Below are 20,811 nucleotides of genomic sequence, written 5' to 3' on the forward strand. Positions count from 1 at the left end.
GAGGAAGGAAAAGAGGGAAGAAGAAAGATAATGACTTAAAAAACAGTGAAACAAGTTTTGATTTGGGTTTAAATATTGGGCACAATAATATGTAAAATATATATACTTATATTAGCATTGTTCCAACTCCTATAACTAGGAATTATGGTGATATTGCCCTTAAAAATGAAAAACATTTCTTGTACATCTGAAAATAATATAACACTGTATGTTAATTTTGCTTCAAGAAAGAATCAGTCCTACGCAATAACAAAAAAAAAAAAAGAAAAAAAGAAAGAAAAAGCAAGCAAGCAGTGTTTCCTGAATATTTAGACTCCATATTAACAGCAGATATTTTAGCTGGGTCATCATCCAGCAAATTAAGATGAGTTTTGAAAAAAAAATTTTTAAATGAAAAAAGAGAGAGAGATAAACATTTTATATGAGAAGTGCCAGTCTGTAGAATTTTAAGGGAAATCAGGATGACAAATCTTGTCCTGTCTCAGCCTCTAGGGCAGTATGTAATCATGGGTCACCTTTCCACCCCACTCCCACCCTGCCTGGCAGCAACCTCCGCTGTTTACTTCTCATGTGCATAATGAGGGTTTGACTAGGTAATCAGTAAGCTTCTTGAAGTTCTGTTACCCTGGTATGTGTCAGACTTTTAAGAAGTCTGTCTTTTCGTTTAATGAAGTTAGTAGCTTGTATTTATTTTGTGTTTTTCTTTAAAAAGATCACCTGAGCCAAAACATCTCAATATTTGCTAAGGATAAAACTACATTTAAACAGCCGTGGTTTACTCTGGGATGCTGTACCTAAACAGGACAGGGGTGATTTCCAATTGTAAGAACGTCTGATGTTTGCTTAGATTAGAAATTGTCCTTCAGTGACACTCATGATCTGCTTTTTGTTTTATGGGGGAATTGTCAGCATATTGGTTCATTTATAACAGGGTGGTGAGTTTCCAAGGGTTTGAGAATAGGGAGGGAAATTGCTTTGAAATTCTCAGCCCTGTTGTGAAAGCTAATTGCATACATTTAAAATTTAAAACACTCGAACAGCTTCCTTTTAAAAGTGATTTTTTAACAAATGTTTGATCATACTATATTTGTGCTACAGTTGAAATGCTGAAGTAGCATTTTGGCTTCTTTCCCAAAAGCACGCTTAAAGAGGCTAGCAGCAGCATCTCTCCCTGTTCTCCTCAGTGCTTTTTACCTTGCGAGTGCTGCAGCTCGCTCTGCGGAAGAACTGCCGCCCTCCCATTTAATCTGCAGTGGAGAAGAATGGAGCTCAATGTCTGGTAGCAAACAGTGCTCTAGCAAGGTTGCAGGAAACAGAAGGAAATATGAATTGCAACAGCTGAACAAGAAGACATGTATGATAGCTTTTTTCTTTCCGCTGATAAATTTTTGCTTTCTGTTTCCTTCTAGAGAGATGTGGATAATTTGCCCTGCCTCCAACGTCTGTTTCTCAGCTTCAACAATATCTCTACGTAAGTGGAAACTCCCAGTTTGTCATTTATTAATAACCTGACTGTTTGGGTTCTGGTGCTTTAAAGGAGGGTTGTGAGTACCTTGGAAAATCTTATTGTCATGTAAGCTTTTCAGTTTGAAAATGTTGGGGCCATAGGACAAAGTTCTTCATGGAAAACGAAGCTCTGGTGCGGATGAGAGACTCTAAGGCTAAAATGATGAAATTAGTATAGCATGTGCTTTTTATTTAATTACACTTTAGGATTGCTCTTTTGCAAAATGTGTCTGTGGAAATGTCAACATATATTTTGCTGTCCTTTGCTTGACACTTACTGCACCAGTCAGTTGCATTAGAATTTCTTCCATAAATTATCATCTACAATCTGTGTAGCTCCTAAGCAATTCTGATACAGCAGACTATGTTTGTCACTGAGCCTCTTGCTAATTGGGCCGTAACTTCTAACTTGCTATCCCTACTTGGAACTATTGCTGCTAAGAAACAGTATATCAGAGTCTATAAATGAATACATTTTGTTTTCCAAAGATCTGAAACATATCTTCCTTTACAATGTGATGCTGGCTCATTCAGTGTGAATGTGAAGATTTCAGAACTGGAACTGAGACAGGCAGTCAGGCTTTTTGAAGCAAAAGGACCTCTACTCCTTCCCTCACTCTTTCCTTCTCCTCTTTCCCCCCAGCCACTCAGTTTGAACTATGCTTTGTAACTGCCCCTCTGTTCTTTAGTTTCACTTCAAGGCTGTACTTTGCACCAGCTTTTGTAAGAAGGTAAAAACTTAAGTATAAAAGAGTTCAGAACACGTATCTTCCTGAGCTCAAGGTCTGTGCTTCTGAAAATTAAGAACCAGTTTAGGGGCACCTGGCTTTTTCAGTCAGTAGAGCATGTGACTCTCAATCTCAGGGTCATGAGTTCAGGTCTCCCAGACTGGGCATAGAGTTTACTTAATATAAATAAATAAACCTTAAAAAAAAAAAAAAAAGAACCAGTTTTGTTTTTTGCTTTTTTTTGTTTGCATATTTTTCCTCCCCATCAGATCTAAGTTCTAACTCCATATCTCTGTGCTATCTCTGAAAGCTAGAGATTAAATCCAGAAAGTGAACTTTGCATATAGCATTATTTCAAAGAAAATACCCTCACTCTTTTTCTTCTCTTCTGTGGAAAAAAATATTGAAGTTTTATGAAAGACTTTTCATATTCTTTTCAGTTTATGGTGAGTGCTGTTCCAGTCGTCTTTCCATCTTGTTGGGGAGGTAGGATCTATTTTCAATGACAGTGGTAGGGACATTTAATTTTTTTTAGGGAAGTTCTACCTAAAGACCATTAGCAAGTATTTTGAGAAGATAGTTTCTCATCCTCACAATATTTGCTGTTTAAGGTGCTAGAAACCCTCAGATTCCCCCAGCTAATGGTAGAATGCATTACTTTTACTTCCTGCCTTGATTGTGGGGAGTATTTAAAAAGAGATACAAGTTTAGGTATATCAGGGCTATGATGTTCCCACATCCCCAGGATACTTGAACTTATGAACATCTGGCTCTGTATGGAGTTGGTTTGAATTGCTTATATATAGGAAATTTTCTTCCCAACCCGGAAAGGACTTTTATCCACCCAGAAAAGTAAAGATATGATTAATGGGACTAATATTAATAACTTTCTTTTTTAAAAAACATTTTTAGTTTTATTTCAGCCATGGTAGGTTTTCTTTGAGCTGTGAAAAGCCATGCTACTTGGTAATAAACCTATAGGTTCAATATACTACTTTGTAAGTTGGACCTCTGATTTTCATATACCCCAAATCAATGATCTTTTGTGACTTAAAGACAAAAATTGCCAGAGAGAAGTTGTATCTGTCACATATATAATATATCCTTTTGTCATTGTCACATGGTCCTTAAGGAATATTTGCTTTTTAAGGGCAATTAAAGCTAATCAGTGCCATGTGCTTCACTGTCCTCCTCCCTCTCTTATAACTTTCTTTAAAAATCATGATTTCCCTTGGGGCGCCTGGGTGGCTCAGTGGGTTAAAGCCTCTGCCTTCGACTCAGGTCATGATCCCAGGGTCCTGGGATCGAGCCCCACATCGGGCTCTCTGTTCAGCAGGGAGCCTGCCTCCTCCTCTCTCTCTGCCTGCCTCTCTGCCTGCTTGTGATCTCTCTGTCAAATAAATAAATAAAACCTTTAAAAAAAAATCATGATTTCCCAAGAAATTGAGCTAGTGGTGAGTCAACGATTTTAGTAGTTTCATTTTCTTACTAATTGCTTTCTCTGTGTTTCTACATAGGCTTAGCCTTTTACCTTACTCTAATAATTCTAGTTCATCTGCTTTTGAGGCTTAGTACATTTTCTGTCATGTTTGTGGTCCAGGAGATGTTATATGGATTAGATTTGATCTGCTGGGGGAAAAATGTTGAAGAGTGCAAGCCTTGAAGACATTTCTGATGGCTTTACTCAAGACACAAACATTTCAGAGAGCTGGGCATCAGATGATTTAAAGTGGTAACTACAGTATCTTTTCAGGACCCCCATGTCCTGCTATAGTCCTGGTGGAACAGAGCTGTCTAGTTTTACAGTTTGGTGGCACAAGAGTGACAGAGGTCAAGAAGAGTAGAAGCAGCAGCATAAAAGCTGAAAATACCTTTTAAGACTCCCTCTGGGAAACTCACAGATAATATTCAGCCAACGAAAACGTCCAATTAATTGTATATCCATTTCGGGGAGACAATATGTATTATATGTTATATAGTAGGGCTTCCTAGCTTTTGACCAAATGGTTGGAATCTTAGAGGGCCGTTTGCATAAGCTACTAGGTACCTGGTGGAAATTCGGAAAGTTCCAAAATGTGATGGCACCCTACTGAATACAGAGAATTCCAACGTGGGTTAAAAAAGGCACATAGATTTAATGTCATGTGTACAGAACCCCGGTTGTACATTCTCCTGCAGCTATTAGAACAGTGCATTTAGTGCCACTAGTAGGCATGCAAGATGAAGACAATGAATGACATGTATCTATGTCTGTGTGCCTGAATAGAACCAGTGCTTCTGAAGTTAAAATAGCCCTCAGAATTGAGGAAGGCAGAGACACAGATAGGCCATTATTATGCAGTGAGTTAAACTTAGTTGTGGTGATCTGTGGGCATATCAGAAAATATAAATCAGCCTGAGGAATGGAAGCAAAGGAAGCCTTCCCAGAAGGAAATCATACCTAGACCTAGTGCTAAGGGAAGAGGAAACCTTAGGGGAACAAAGCATCCTTAGACATTCCAGGTGGCGAACACGGGCTGGGCACAGTTGAGGCAGAAGGCTCAAGGTGGACTCACTAGGTCTACCTTCTCTGACCTGCAGTGAGGTCCTTGCTCTCCTTTCCTCCCTCCCCACCTGGGCCCTCCTCCAGACCACAGAACACTGGAGGGACCTGCCAAAGTACATTTAATGATGATCACCCAAGAGTAATATTCCGTGGTTAGTCAAGGCGATCTGTTATATCTAATTCAATTCTTCAAACATGGTCATTCCATTATTCAACTCTTCTTCCGAGGTACTTTTTGGTTGCTTTGTTTTTCTTTGTTCTCATGATCTTAATTTCCAAGTAGTCTGATTGCATCTTTTTTTTTAATGGCTTATTCTTAGTTTGCCGATGAGAGAAAGTTTTCTGTGACTTCTAGAATTTACATTTTCCCCTCAGAGTTAATCCTGTATTTGTTCTCCAAACAAAACCAAACAAACAAAAATGCCCTTTTTCTTTCTTTATTTCTTTGGTTTTTGGATGGCAGTTCATATTTACAAATGAGAGTCTAGATGGATTTGTTTTATCAGCAATGGTTAAAAAAACCACCGTAAGTGCAAATTGAGCCTAGGATCTCTGCAGAGGACATAGAGTAGGGAGGAGGGAGACTATCAACCCAGTTGGACTTTCCTTTATGATCTGCACAAGAAACTTGCCTTCTGGAAACGGAAGCTCCTCTTTCATTTTGGCCACCAGAATTGAACCAGAACACTGCCTTTCCTCTTGTCATGTTCAACCTTAGGACAGTTCACAAGGCAGCTCTCACTCTCACTCTGAGAGTGAGATGCTGGGAAACTGTTACCAAAGCCTTCACTAATTACCGGACAACTGACCCACATCCACTGCCAACACTTGCTGCCTCTGATCTAGGGAATATTCTAAGGTTCTGCTGGCAACCCTTACAATGTAAATGATCCTGTTTATTTCAGGATTTTAGCAATTTGGGGTTTTACTGATTCCATCTGCTTTATATCTTCCAGAAATTCCTTAGTGTTCTGGTCTGCTGATGGAACTCTTCCTGGTTTTCTAGTACTGCTATGGATATTTTCATACTTTTATGTTCATTCATTTCAAAGATATTTTGAGAGGGTGGAGAGAGGTAAGTGCATGTGCTCAGGCAGCTTCTCATAACTGTCTTTTCTTTGAGTGATTTTCCCCAAATAGGCTACACATAAAAATATCTTTGGAAGCTTTAAAAATACATAGTCACTGGATCACTACTGAGTGATCTGCTCTGGCAGATTTGGAGTGGAGCCAGGGATCTGTAATTTTTTAAGGCTGCTCAGAGTATTCTGATGTGCAACTCAGTGCTGGATTTGGGAACCAGTGAGACATGGCATCCCAAAATGAGAATTAGGCATCACGCAAAATTTCCCTTCATGAGGAAGAGCTTTATGGACAAAAATATTTGTCAAGGATAAAGTCAGTATCCGTGACCCTCAGGAGACAGTTCATGATCTTTATCCCAAAACTGTAGTGTTCCCTCAGCTTCCTTTCTTCCGCTAAGACTGTTGCAGGACTGTGCTCTTCATTACAAGATTAAGTTGAAATCAGTTCTTCTCTCCAGTCTCCCTCTCCTTTCATTCTCCAATGTAGAATGTTTTTATAAGCTTTTTAAACAAAGAAATGAAAAACAAAAAGGAAGAAGGGTTTATAATTCTAATGTCTTGATTGCCAAAAAGGGAATGGTTGCTTTTGCTGCTAGAACTGAGGGGAATTCAGCATCATTGGGAAAGGAGTCAGATACTAGTGAGGATCAAATGGGATCAGGACTCTTGGTCTTGTGTATCCTTTTTTAAGATTGTGATAAAATACATATAAATGTCCCATCTTAATCACGGTTAAGTAAACAGTGCGGTGTATACATTCACATTGTTGTGTAGCCAGTCTCCAGAACTTCTTCATCTTGTAAAACTGAAACTCTGTACCCATTTAAACAATACTTCTCCTTTCTCCCCTCCCCGAGCCCTGCCAACCCCCATTCTGTTTTCTGTTTCTGTGAATGAGATTGCCCTAGATACCTAATATAAGTGGAATCATACTGTATTTGACTGTTTTTGTCTGGCTCATTTCATTTGCATAATGTCCTCAAAGTTCATCCTTGCTGGAGCATTTGTCAAGATTTCCTTCCTTTTCATTATTCTTGAGGTAGTTTCGAACATACCAGAAGAGGGAATTTGCAGAATGAGCCATGCCTGCCTCTCCATCTTCATTGCCTTCCCGTAGTGCTCTAGACTCCTGTTCCACTGAGCGTCCTTAAATGGCTCCATGCTGCCCCCTTGCTCACACGTATCTATTTGGATCTACCGTAGCTTCTGGCAATAACACTTTTCTACCTGCTTTTTGTCTGAACAACTCCTGATTATCCTTAGATTGGAGATTAAATGATACCAAGGGTTCTCAAACTGTAATATGCCTAAGAATTATCTGGACAGCCTGCTAATGTCCATCTGGGCCCATCTTCCATGGGTTCTAATTCAATAGTTTTAGGTGGGCTTAGGAATTTTAGCAAATGATGTAGCGGACTTAAAAATACCATTGGTCTGTGTTTTTCAGTCTTTGGGTCAAAATCCATTACAGGAATCCTAAAATCAATCTTGTGGTTAAGGCTGGGAAAATAAAAATGGGATAGAAAATATCAGTTTGTCCCGCATTTTCAGGACAATTTTTTTTTTTTTGGATGAGAAGGAAATTATTTTATTGTATTGTATTTTTTTAATTAATTAATTTATTTGTTCAGCGTAACAGTATTCATTGTTTTTGCACAACACTCAGTGCTCCATGCAATACGTGCCCTCCCTATTACCCACCCCCTGGTTCCCCCAAGCTCCCACCCCCCGCCCCTTCAAAACCCTCAGGTTGTCTTTCAGAGTCCATAGTCTCTTATGGTTCCCCTCCCCTTCCAGTTTCCCTCAACTTCCTTCTCCTCTCCATCTCCCAGTCAGGACAAATATTAATTCAAGAAAATGTTCCAGTTTTAATGACTATGGGTATGTCTATGCATGAGTTTGTGTTGTACATTATTTTACTCTAGGTACATGGGGACTGGGTTACAGTGTAAATGTATTTCTCAGTATGGATTGAGTTTACAAAGTGAACAATACTATGGGGTCTTGCTACACAATTTCCTCATAGTTTTCTGTACTTCTACAATTATTGTAGTTTCATGGTTTATTAAACTTTCTTATTTATTTATTTTTTAAAATTTATTTACTTTAGAAAGAGAGAAAAAGAGAACACGAGTGGGAGGGGCAGAGGGAGAGGGAGAGAAACTCTCAGGCCGACTCCAAGCTGAGCTCGGAGCCTGACCCAGGGCTCTGTATCATGACTCAGAGATCACAACCTGAGCTGTAACCAAGAGTCTGACACTTAACCAACTGCGCCACCCAGGTGCCTCTGAACTTTCTTTTAAAATTGTTCTCCCTGCTAGACTGTAAACTTGACAAAGGCAGGCACATATTTAAAGTGCTCACTGCAGTCTCGACAGCATCTACTATGTAAATAATAATAATACTATTATTTTTAAATTTTTTTTTAAAGATTTTATGTATTTATTTGACAGAGAGAGATCACAAGTAGGCAGAGAGGCAGGCAGAGAGAGTGAGAGGGAAGCAGGCTTGAGCAGAGAGCCCAAGTGGGACTCTATCCCAGGACCCTGAGATCATGACCTGAGCCGAAGGCAGCGGCTTAAACCACTGAGCCACCCAGGCGCCCCAATACTATTATTTTTAAAAGATTTTATTTATTTATTTGACAGAGAGAGATCACAAGTAGGCAGAGAAGCAGGAAGAGAGAGAGAGAGGGAAGCAGGCTCCCTGCCGAGCAGAGAGCCCGATGAGGGGCTCAATCCCAGGACCCTGGGATCATGACCCGAGCGGAAGGCAGAGGCTTAACCCACTGAGCCACCCAAGAGCCCCAATAATATTATTATTTTATCAAAAATTTTTCCAGAAGAATTAGTTTAATCTCTCAAGTAGAAATATTTTTCTCTGTGGTTTTTTTTTTTTAAGATTTTATTTATTTATTTGACAGAGAGAGATCACAGTACGTAGAAAGGCAGGCAGAGAGAGAAGGGGAAGCAGGTTCCCTGCTGAGCAGAGAACCCGATGCGGGGCTCCATTCCAGGACCCTGAGATCATAACCTGAGCCGAAGGCAGAGGCTTAACCCACTGAGCCACCCAGGTGCCCCTCAGAACTTGTTTTGGTGGGTCCTCTTTCATGCCATTACCAAGTCATTTGGATTATGATTAATGCCTGGACAGGTGAGGTTTAAAAGCTTATGCAATCAAAGTTCTCTTCATGGTTGTTTCTGGCTTTTAGGTCAATCTGTTGATTTGTCGGTAAAGATCTTGCCCAGAACTTCTAGATTAGAGGAAAATCTGTAGAACCTTCTTGGTAGATGGATTGTATCAGGGTAGGGTCATGGGCCAATGACACGCATCATTGGCCCGAGGGTATAGGCAGGAAGGAGTTGCAGTATCTGTAGGTTATTTGAAAACAATAATTAAACTGAACAATAAAAACTGAATAATAAAAAACTGCTTGTGTGAGCCTCTTTTACCTCCTTCTTTCTCTTATTAAGACGATTCTATTTGGACTCTACTTTCTCTTTATGATGTCACTGAAAATTTTAAGCTAGGATTCCATTTTCTTTTAGGGGGCAAGAATACTGTTACAAGTTCTCTAATGATCTCTTTTAGTAATTGTATGACTAAAGGTCACCAGACTACAAGCTTTTGGGTGTGACTTCTCCTTCATTATGATTCTCTAGGGCAAGGGTATCCTCCAGGCGATTTTCAAAATTTGTGAAAAATGGTTCATAATTTTACCTTTATTAGGAAATCATTCTCTTTGTGTTTTTTTTTTCCAAGCTCTATTTCAACTTGGCTAGGCACAGCATATGAATTATATATCCAGGAAGAAACCAAGTGAGAGAAACTCAGACTACCCTGCAGTTGTCTCTTTTAGTGCCAGTTGATATTTTTAAGGAGGAAATTATTTCACTGACCTTCAGAATATATTGGGAGTTGTTAGGAACTCAGGTTGTTACATAAAGTGTTCCTATAGCTGAGGCTTGACTCTCCTTGTGTCTTCCAGGATTAGAGGTGTTGCTTATGTCATTTTGGCTTGAAAGAAATTAATTTTTCTTAGTTCTGGTATCCAGCAAACTGTTAAAGTGGCTTCACATTTTTTTTTTCCCTTTCTGGCTCAAATTAGCAGATAACCAACGATAGGCCAGTCTTATTACTAACTGAATAAAACAGAAATCAACAGAATACCATGGAAACCAATTACTGACAGACCTTTTCTGGCCTACTAGGAAAAGTTTTAAATTTAAGAAATGAATGCATACGTACAAAGGAGATTTCCTATTTCATTCCTCTTTGGGGTGTTTGCCTGATGGCTGACATGTGATTCACCTTCACACAAACATTTAATTGCATTTTTCTAAATGTGAAGGCATCATCTAAAGAGAACCTACAAAAAAGTTCTAAAAATAGAGGCTCCTTTCCTTTCTCTTTCCCTTCCCCTTTCCCTTTCCTTTTCTCTTTCCGCTTTTCTTCCCTTCCCTCCTCTTCCCTCCCCTCCCCTCCCTTCCCTTTCCTTCTCCTCCCTTCTCTTCCTTTTTCTTTTCTTTTCCTTTCATTGCTGTTTTACTTCTCTGCAGTGCGCAAAATCCCTAGGGTGTGCCAACGCATAGTCCCTTAGCGTCTGTTCCTCCCTTGCTGCAGCTTTTCAGTCCTTTCAGGAAAAAAAATGGGTGAACAGAAGTCCACAATTAATGACAGACTGGTTCCATCACTTCAGAAAAACAGACTTGTAAGATAAATTTGTTTTATAATGTTTTGAGTTGACATAATTATTGGATCTAAATTTATTTAGAGCATGGAACTTTTACTAAAATTTTATATAATCTCCCATGTATGCCTTATTTCAATATTGCCTTATTATAGGTGACTTTTCCCTTTAGATATCAGAAGTAGAAATTATTCTAAAATACCATAGAATATAAAAATGTTTAAAATGGATTTACAGCATTTTCTTCATTGTTTTTAGGACATTTAGTTTGTTAGATGACCATGTTATTTGTAATACTGTGCATTCTAATATAAAGTCTGTTTGAATGTTTTCTACCCTAAGCGAAGGATTATAGTTAGTTGATTTTCTCTATTTTTTAATTTTTTTGCTATAGTCAAAATGACTTTTTCTTTATGTTGGTTCTAAGTATTGATTGATCTCACGATAGACAGATTAGTGCCTTGCAGGTGGAATATTAACGTCATGATACCATGTAGTCTTGTCACTGGCAGTATTATTGAACATATTGGGAGATTTTTGTTTCACTTAGGGGAACTAACATTACTGCTATTCACACACTGACATTGTAAGATTATCCCATCAGTGTTCTATAGGTAAGGGAGGATTAGAAACCAATCTTTTTTATATAGGCCTTATATACCTTTATAGTATTTTTTTTGTAATTGTCCTTTTTATGTTTATTAGGTACTTCCCTAGGAAAGAAAGAAGAATTAATTTACAGACAGTAAAGTATTAACATTAACTATCAATTTTAACCAACTGAGCCACCCAGGCTTCCCTCTTAACTATCAATTTTTTTTTTTTTGTATCTTTTAAATTTATTTATTTATTTTTTTCAGCGTAACAGTGTTCATTGTTTTTGCACCACACCCAGTGCTCCATGCAGTACGTGCCCTCCCTATTACCCACCACCTGGTTCCCCCAACCTCCCACCCCCACCCCTTCAAAACCCTCAGGTTGTTTTTCAGAGTCCATTATAGTATTTTGTGCAGTTATAAATTCTGTCATTTTTTTTGCTATAAGTAGTATTTTTTAAGTGAACAGAGAACATTTGCTTTATATCTTCTTTGTTGCCGTCTTCTTTTTTCTTGTAACTTTTTTACTTATTTAACTAATCTCTATACCCAACTTGGGGCTTGAACTCACAACCCCAGGATCAAGAGTCACACACTCTTCCAGCTGAGCCAGCTGGGTGCCCCTGCTTTATAGCTGGTCACCTACTACATTGCATGTAGATTTTACTGCCAAGGGAAAATTACTTAAGTGACGTAAATAGAGATTAAAGGTGTGTTGTCAGGAGCACCTGAACACCAGGTGACTCACCAACTGAAGCAGGATCAGAGACTGTGTTCGACTGGAAAGGTGACTATGGGATCTTGCCGTTTTACCACAGGCAGCAGTTTTCCACTTCACACTCTGCTAGTGCTTGGGGTTGTCCTTTTACTCATGCCTCTTGCTTGAGGACTCCGTAACAGGATGTGTTTTCTGAGGACTAGTTTTGGAAGTCTTGTGTTTTATTGAAGAGCCTGAGCTCATAGGACAGGGGTGGTGGATAGTAAAGAAGAAAGAAAAGGGGGCAAGGTACAAGGCAGTAGAGAAACTGGGGACCCTTTATATGTTTGTGGTAATTATTTCTTTTGAATTACTTTTGAAGGAGGCAAAGGCAGAAAAAAAATCAAGTGAATAGCAGTTCCTTTTTTATTATTAGTACAGCCTTATATTATTATTTTATTTGTATCAGCATGCATAATCACTTAAAGCATCAGTTCTGTGGTGCAAAAAAACATGCTGTCATGGATTTTATTTATAACATTATGAAAGAACTTCACTGGGAGTTTTCCACATACTTACTGTCATCAGAAAGTTGGATTTTTGTTAGTGTGGAGGTAATATTTGTGTGTATATGTGTGAGAGTTATTCTCAGAGGAAGACTTCTTGAACTCCCATTAAACTAAGGCCCTGTGAGCAGACTGTTTGCACACTTCATCTCAGCCTGGGCCCACACATACACAGTTGGGAGGCTGCTAGCTATTTGGGGAAATGATTTAATATTTTTAAAAGGATTGATATATCAAAGGCCTTTTGGGTTTTGTTGTTGTTGTTTTTAAAAGATTTTATTTATTTATTTGACAGACAGAGATCACAAGTAGGCAGAGAGGCAGGCAGTTAGGGAGAGAGGAGGAAGCAGGCTCCCTGTCGAGCAGAGAGCCCGATGCGGGACTCGATCCCAGGACCCTGAGATCATGACCTGAGCCGAAGGCAGAGGCTTTAAACCACTGAGCCACCTAGGCGCCCTGTTGTTGTTGTTGTTAATGTGATAGTTCTGGAAGTTGCAGGAAAATTTTTGGTGCATATTACTAAAAGTCATTTTGAGTCTTATTTATTTTTTATTTTTTTATTTTTATTTTTATTTAACAGAAAGAGATAGTGAGAGAGGGAGCACAAGTAGGGGGAGTGGGAGAGGGAGAAGCAGACTTCCTGCAGAACAGGGAGCCCGATGTAGTACTCGATCCCAGGACCCTGGGATCATGACCCGAGCCGAAGGCAAACGTTTAACAACTGAGACACCCAGACACCCCAGTCATTTTGACTGTTAAAATTACTTATGATTAAGTATTATTTTGGGTGGTTATTTCTAGGTTCAGAAATAAACAAGTATGTAAAATGAGACCAATATGTATTTTGCAATTTCCTTTTTATTCTACAAATTGGGAAAATACACAGTATATTCAGAAAAGACTCAAGGTATAAGTAGATTAAATCCAAAATGCATTTAGAAATAAATTTAAGGTATGTAAGTCGCTTCCTCTAGTGCTATTCCTTGTACTTGTCTTATAGAAATACTTCCAAAAGGGGTTTGAAGTAGTTTCCTAATAAAAATCCCAAATTTAGTGAACATCAACATTGAAAACAAAGGTAAATGAGCAGATATGGAAAGGACTGAACACATTGACCAGTCCACTTTAGGGAAAAAAAAAAAGAACAAGTGCAAAATTAATTATGCCAGAACCCCAAATGCCTACTTCTACCTGGAGGAACTTCTGTTAATCCTTTATTATCCAATCCACATCCCAAACAAGGAGAATTGTTTCCTTTTTCTGATACCTCTATGACATCTCTTAGTATACTGGAATAATTGTTTTATGTGTGTCCTGTTAGGCCACATTTCACTTATCTTTGTACTGGTCATATTTCCCACATTGTAGGCATATAATCACTATTGTTTTAATTAATGAATAAATAGAACCCAAATCTGAAGCTGATGTTTTCCAATATTCATAGATAATTCTTTTTTTTTTTTTTAAGATTTTATTTATTTGATAGACAGAGATTGCAACTAGTCAGAGAGGCAGGCAGGGAGAAAGAGGAGGAAGCAGGCTCCCTGCTGAGCAGAGAGCCCGATGTGGGGCTCGATCCCAGGACCCTGGGATCATGACCTGAGCTGAAGGCAGAGGCTTTAACCCACTAAGCCACCCAGGTGCCCTCTTAACAGCCCCATTCAGTATGTGGACTTAGTTCACAACTACTTCATCATGGCTGTCCCCTGGGATGTAGATGGCTAAAAAGTAAATAAGAGAAGAAAGCCAGTTTGAGATTATTTTGTACAAGAATGGGATGATTAGTAACATCTGTCACAAGATATTCCAGCCCAAAGGCTGTCTTCCGTGATTTAAGATTCCAGTGAGATACTTTTTAAAAATTTGAGTCAATTCAAAGTTGCTTCTTGGAGAAAAACTGAGACTTTGTTTGAGGAAGTTCCTAAATCATCTGGTACAAAAATAAGATAGCATTCTATTTGAGCAGAAATATGCACCTGATTTTCATATATATATGAAATATATAGAAATATATATACTAAATATAGTTAGAAATATATATGTGAAATATATATATGGAATCTATAGAAATATACATGAAATATATTGATGTGTGTAAGTGAAATACAGAAATACATTATTACTAATCTTGGGGCTTGTATAGGAGCTGCTTTCACAGCCATACCTCTTCTCTAGAGAGAGAAGGAGAGAGAGAAAGAGAAAGCTCCTTGGTCAATTACCCTTTGGAATGCTAAACAAATGACTCCAAATTTTATTATTTTTTGAAATATGAACACATAGTTCTGGGAGATAGATTTCTTTATCATTCCAGAGTTATCTATCTACATAATCACCCTTGAACCCAGGTGCCAACATTCTTTTCTCAGAAAACCCTGGCCATACAGAAACATGAGCATCTTCACATTGTTTCTCCTTGTAGAGTAGCTCTACACCCACAGCATAGCCTTTCTGGGGCCTCAACTGTATAACCTGAGTGTTCAGTGAGGTTTTTTCACTGTGTCTGGTTGAAACCCCAGTGTGTCCCAACTCCACGTGGCCTTATAGATACTCTTTTCATCTCACAGCCCCTCAAGAGTTATATTTTGCTGGGCTTCCTGGAGCCTCACCTGTGGTGGTGCATCCTAATAGTCAGCCAAATATTTAAAAGACCCCATGCAGATTTCTAGAGTTTCTCTTCTTTTTTTTTCCATTTTAATTAATTAATTAATTTTTTTCAGCAAAACAGTATTCATTGTTTTTGCACAACACCCAGTGCTCCATGCAATACGTGCCCTCCCTACTACCCACCACCTGGTTCCCCCAACCTCCCACCCCCGCCCGTTCAAAACCCTCAGGTTGTTTTTCAGAGTCCATAGTCTCTTATGGTTCGCCTCCCCTTCCAATTTCCCTCAACGTTCTTCTCCTCTCCATCTCCCAATGTCCTCCATGTCATCTGTTATGCTCCACAAATAAGTGAAACCATATGATACTTGACTCTCTCTGCTTGACTTATTTCACTCAGCCTAATCACTTCCAGTCCCGTCCATGTTGCTACAAAAGTTGGGTATTCATCCTTTCTTTCTTCTTCTTTTTTTTTAAATAAACATATAATGTATTTTTATCCCCAGGGGTACAGGTCTGTGAATCACTAGGTTTAAACACTTCACAGCACTCACGATAGCACATACCCTCCCTAATGTCCATAACCCCCTCCCACTCTCCCAACCCCACCTCCCCCCAGCAACCCCCAGTTTGTTTTGTGAGATTAAGAGTCATTGATGGTTTGTCTCTCTCCCAATCCCATCTTGTTTCATTTATTCTTCTCCTATCCCCCTAATCCCCCATGTTGCATCTCCACGTCCTCATATCAGGGAGATCATATGATAGTTGTCTTTCTCTGATTGACTTATTTCACTAAGCATGATACCCTCTAGTTCCATCCACGTCGTCGCAAATGGCAAGATTTCATTTCTTTTGATGGCTGCATAGTATTCCATTGTGTATATATACCACATCTTCTTTATCCATTCATCTGTTGATGGACATCTAGGTTCTTTCCATAGTTTGGCTATTGTAGACATTGCTGCTATAAACATTTGGGTGCACATGCCCCTTCGGATCACTATGTTTGTATCTTTAGGGTAAATACCCAGTAGTGCAATTGCTGGGTCATAGGGTAGTTCTATTTTCAACATTTTGAGGAACCTCCATGCTGTTTTCCAGAGTGGTTGCACCAGCTTGCATTCCCACCAACAGTGTAGGAGGGTTCCCCTTTCTCCGCATCCTCGCCAGCATCTGTCATTTCCTGACTTGTTAATTTTAGCCATTCTGACTGGTGTGAGGGGATATCTCATTGTGGTTTTGATTTGTATTTCCCTGATGCCCAGTGACGTGGAGCACTTTTTCATGTGTCTGTTGGCCATAGCTCCTGCCTTCTCCCTGCAAATTCCAGCAGCCTCAACAGACCTAAACTCTGACCTCTGTTTCATCTATCCGGTGAAACCTCTGTTCTCTTTTTCACTCCACTTCCCTGTGCTATGATCTGGAAAGTGCCTCCAGGCAGAAAACCAAGATAAATGTGGTTTTCTTGTTTTTCTCTTCTCCAAGGATCATAGCCCTTCCTGTCTGGTGTTAAGTGTTTGCTTCATATATTTTGTCCAGTTTCATAGTTGTTTACATTGGGAGAGTGAGTCTCATACCGTCTTTGCCAAATTGCAAGTTCTTTCTATCAGTTTTTCAAATTATCATGCTATGTATCTTCTCTGCAGTCTGTCTGGTACCTAAAGGATATGAATTCCCTTTAAATTAACAATACTGTGTCCCTGTAGCTGGGAACCAATTATATAATCCAATCCTGAGTTGACAGGTATACAGTTTCTCTAAAAGGACTTCTTTCCTGATATTTAAAATGAACAGTTTAGAAATGGGCAAAAAATAGATTTCTCTAACTTCTTTAAACTGCACTCTAGTGTCATGTTATTTGATCAGAAAACTTCATGCTCTCTCCTTATTATTTTATCTTCCTGTAGAAATAGTTTCAAAAACTATGGTTTAGCTGATTCTAATCTTTACTGAAAAGACTGAGGAAGGAACTAATTAAACCAGAAAACTCTGGCTGGTGAAAAACACAGTTGAGCACAGATTTTATCATGGGTCAAAGTGAAAAGGAAATACTAAAGATGTATGATTAAATTATTAGGATACTTTTTCATGTGCACACACAATAGTTTTGTCTACATTTAGTCATTCTTGATTCCATGTCTGAGATTGCAAGATCAATGTCATTTTCAAAAGAAAAATATTTTCCCTATTTGTGATTGAAAAATACAGGTGATTTAAAAGCTGCATTAAATTAGGAATAAATTTATAAGGAATGTGTATTTCTGTGGAAGCTGCTGACTTTCATTGTTTGAAGAGGTGATTGATAGTCATACTCTTTCTCTTTTGCTCTAAGTTTTGAATCAATTGAAAAATGTAGGCGTCAGACAAATGGAGTACAAGTTAGTGGTATGTGGTTTAGATATACATCTACAATAAGGCTTCCTTATTCCACCAATAAGTTGGTGGTTTGACTCACTCTGCCACTGGCAGAGGAATTGGAAAATTGAGAGCAACCCCTCTAGTAGTTGTGGAGCTGAAGAGAATACCCCCATCCTGGAGCCTGGGTGGCCTGAAAGAGAATCCATGATTATTATGATATGCACTTTTTGGAGTTTACCTTTTAGAAAATATGTGTGTGTGTGTGTATGTGTGTGTGAGAGAGAAAGAGAGAGAGAGAGAGAATTTATGATTAAATGGATTGAATTCGTTGCTTTCTCCATATTAGTTTTTAGTATTAAAGATGACTTTTATGAAGGGCTGAAATGTAACTTGGTTAGGAAGGAAAATTATTGCTTGATCTTGAAAGTCCGGATTTCTAATCAAGCTTTGGTTGAAGAAGGAGGCTTTTTAACCCTTTAAGAAATCTTATTTATAGCCAAATAAGGGAGAAGGGAGTTGGGAGTTGGGATTCCCTCTAAATAAGGAGGATACTTCTGAACTCTTGCCTTGAAGGGAAGTCAGTCAGTTAGGTTTGTTTGTCCTGGGCACATAAAAAAGTATCACAGTGACTTATAGTTCAAAACTGTCAACTGATCTCTGAGAGTTTTTTCTGGTAAAACTTCCTTCTTATGGTTTAAAAAGAAATTGACAATGTTCCTTGCAGACTTCATGTTAAGGACCGTGGTTTTCAGGTTAGGTATCTCCTAGAAAGCCCTGAGCAAATATATAAGTAAAATTAATGATATTTTTTGCTAGTTCCTTTGATCTTGTCTTTGAGACTTGCTTTTTTGCAGTTAAGGAGAATCACCTTTTAATTCTCCAAAATGACTCACTTGAGGGATTATGAGAATGATGCCAGTTTTTCATAACTTCACGGGTTCAGGATCTAGGACTATCTTAGAGATATCCAGACGATGGTAGCTAAAAACTGGTTCTCCTCCTTTATAATTTCATTAAAATATCTTCTTCATTTCTTTTATCCAAGAATTTAAAATTGTTTCACAGTTGGTTGTTGGACATTGATTATGCAGTTCTATATGTAAAACACTAAATAAGGCATTGTGCAGAGTGACAGAAGGCACATTTATGGCTTCTGTTTTTACGAGTGTATATATAATCTAGTGACAAAACACATGAAGAACTGAATGATAGAAATGTAAAACAAATGAACCCTGCATCTTGTAGACAAGCCAGTGGGTCCAGAATCACAGTCTTTCCACTTTACAGTTTTGGTATAAAGAGCAGTCCTTCCCTGATAACTCTGGCAGAAAGTTTCTGAAGGGCTTTCATGTTCATAATTGTGACTCTGGACTAGTGGCATAAGTATTGCTGGGGAGCTTATAAGAAATCCAGACTCTCCAACCCTGCCCTAGGCCTACTGGATCAGAATTATCATTTTGAAAAGATTCAGATAAGCACTATAGCCTGGGAAGCATTATTGCAGAGGTTTCCGATAGTGCTTATTTAGGTCAGGTGCCCAGTCAGAAGTCATCACTCTGGCCAGGGACATATAGTGCACACTGAATGCTCAAGCCTGGCACATATGGTCCCTATCCCCTAGGACAATGTGGGGAGGAGGGTCAGTATGTGGATTGGATTTACTACGAACAGAGGTGTTCTATTGTTAGGGGAAGGGAAGCCGAGGAGGAAAATAATAGGTAGCCAGTAAACTTATTTCCTGTTTCATGCCTGTGCTCACATTAATGTTAGGACTAGCTGTTCATTAGTGCCTTCACGTTGGGCTGTTTCATGCCATTTTGTGCATGTGCATGTGCGTGCTCTTGGGTGTTCTACTCTCAACCTCACCCCCCAATGCCATCTGTCTACTTGACCTAGATATCAGAGATCTTTCATTCTTCCACAGCATGGCTCCTCTACCCCAGCTCAAAAACATATTAACACTTTAAGGATAAGCACACACATACCTGTGCCTCAGTCTGACTTCATTTCCTTATACTCTCGGTAAGCATGTGTGTCTCTCTCACTGCCTTTTGTTCTACTACTAGGGCTTTAATCCTTGGAGTCATGCCCTATCAAGTTGTAAACTGTTAAAATCCATTTGTATTTACTAGAAGGAGTCATACTTTTAACCCTAAGGAACTAAAATCCTGTGACCACTTTTTAGAAAATTTTTATATACAGGGAAAGACAAAGTTTTAATCATTTACTATTATTACTCACTTTTAAAAAGATGTATTTGTTTATTTTGGAGACAGAGAGAGGACATGCACAAGTGCAGGTGGTAGGGACAGAGGGAGAGGGAGAGAGAGAATCTCCAGCAGACTCCCCAGTGAGCGCGGGGCCCGACACAGGGCTCGATCTCACGACCCTGAGATCATGAGCTGAGATCAAGTGTCTGATGCTTCACTGACTGAGCCACCTAAGTGCCTCTATTATTATTCACTTTGATGCCCAAATTTTCCTAGGATTGTCAAGCTGGCTCTTGTTGTCTTTTGATATGTCCTTAACCATTTTAAGAACTCTTCCTTACTTTCTAGCTCATCAAGGTGTTCCAGGCTTGTCTTTGGCCGTCCTGGCTTTGGAATCAAGCAGGAGTTTTCATTTCCTTTTTGTGGCAAATGGTACTTAGAAAGCAAGATTTGAGTACTAAGCATGTTCATGGTTATTGTGGTGTCCTTGCTTCTTTTTTTTTTTTTTTTTTTTTTTTTTAATAGATGGTAAGACTTTATTAATTTGATATGGTGTCCTTGCTTCTAAGCTTTCTTCGTGAATAATATTAGGAAGTGTATGTGCATGTGTGCGAGTTTATCTTTATTTATCTGTCTGTGTGTATTAGAAATTGTGGCTTCACACTGACACTCTCCATGAATTCAGTCATGAAACTTTGGATTACAGTCCACTATCAGTGGGCTTACTTTAGCCATCCACTGTCACCCGCTTTCCATATTTACAGTGACTTTCTCTGACATTGACTCCCATTGTATACATTTCTGTATTTGCTCAACAACTGAATGTATAGAAAATAGTCTCAGAATTGCTTACTCATACTTCTCTGGGAGGACAAAGACTACGAACCAGACTTCAATATTTAGTTACACTGTTTTGTCTTTGGCTGAAAATATAATCAAAGAAATGTGTTCAGAAGTTGCTTGGGTTAGTTCTCCTCAACTCCTTAAAGGATATTATTCATTTGGACAGTAAAAGTTATTTGTTTCTGTTTATATTCCATTTTTTGTTGTTTTTTCCCCCCTCAACCTTGCTATAATTTATTTATTTTTCTGTATGTATAATAATAACATGGTCCCCCAAACTCAAAACTATACAAAAAGTTATCACTCAAGAGATCCATCACTTTCCCATTCTTTCTACCCCACACCCAACCCCCCTCCTTTTCATTCTGTTTTCACCTACACCTATA

At 38.8% G+C, this 20,811-nt stretch overlaps 1 protein-coding gene across 3 annotated transcripts in view; it reads left to right on the forward strand.

Annotated features, from left to right (window-relative positions):
* Positions 1-20,811, forward strand: part of LRRC49 (leucine rich repeat containing 49) — a 154,452-nt gene that overhangs the window by 44,821 nt on the left and 88,820 nt on the right. For all 3 annotated transcript variants that reach the window (XM_046009596.1, XM_046009597.1, XM_046009598.1), the window contains one exon: positions 1,410-1,471. In XM_046009596.1, coding sequence (XP_045865552.1) covers positions 1,410-1,471 — 62 coding nt within the window. The remainder of the gene's footprint in view (positions 1-1,409; positions 1,472-20,811) is intronic.

Source organism: Meles meles, chromosome 6 (assembly GCF_922984935.1).
Source record: "Meles meles chromosome 6, mMelMel3.1 paternal haplotype, whole genome shotgun sequence".
NCBI lineage: Eukaryota > Metazoa > Chordata > Mammalia > Carnivora > Mustelidae > Meles > Meles meles.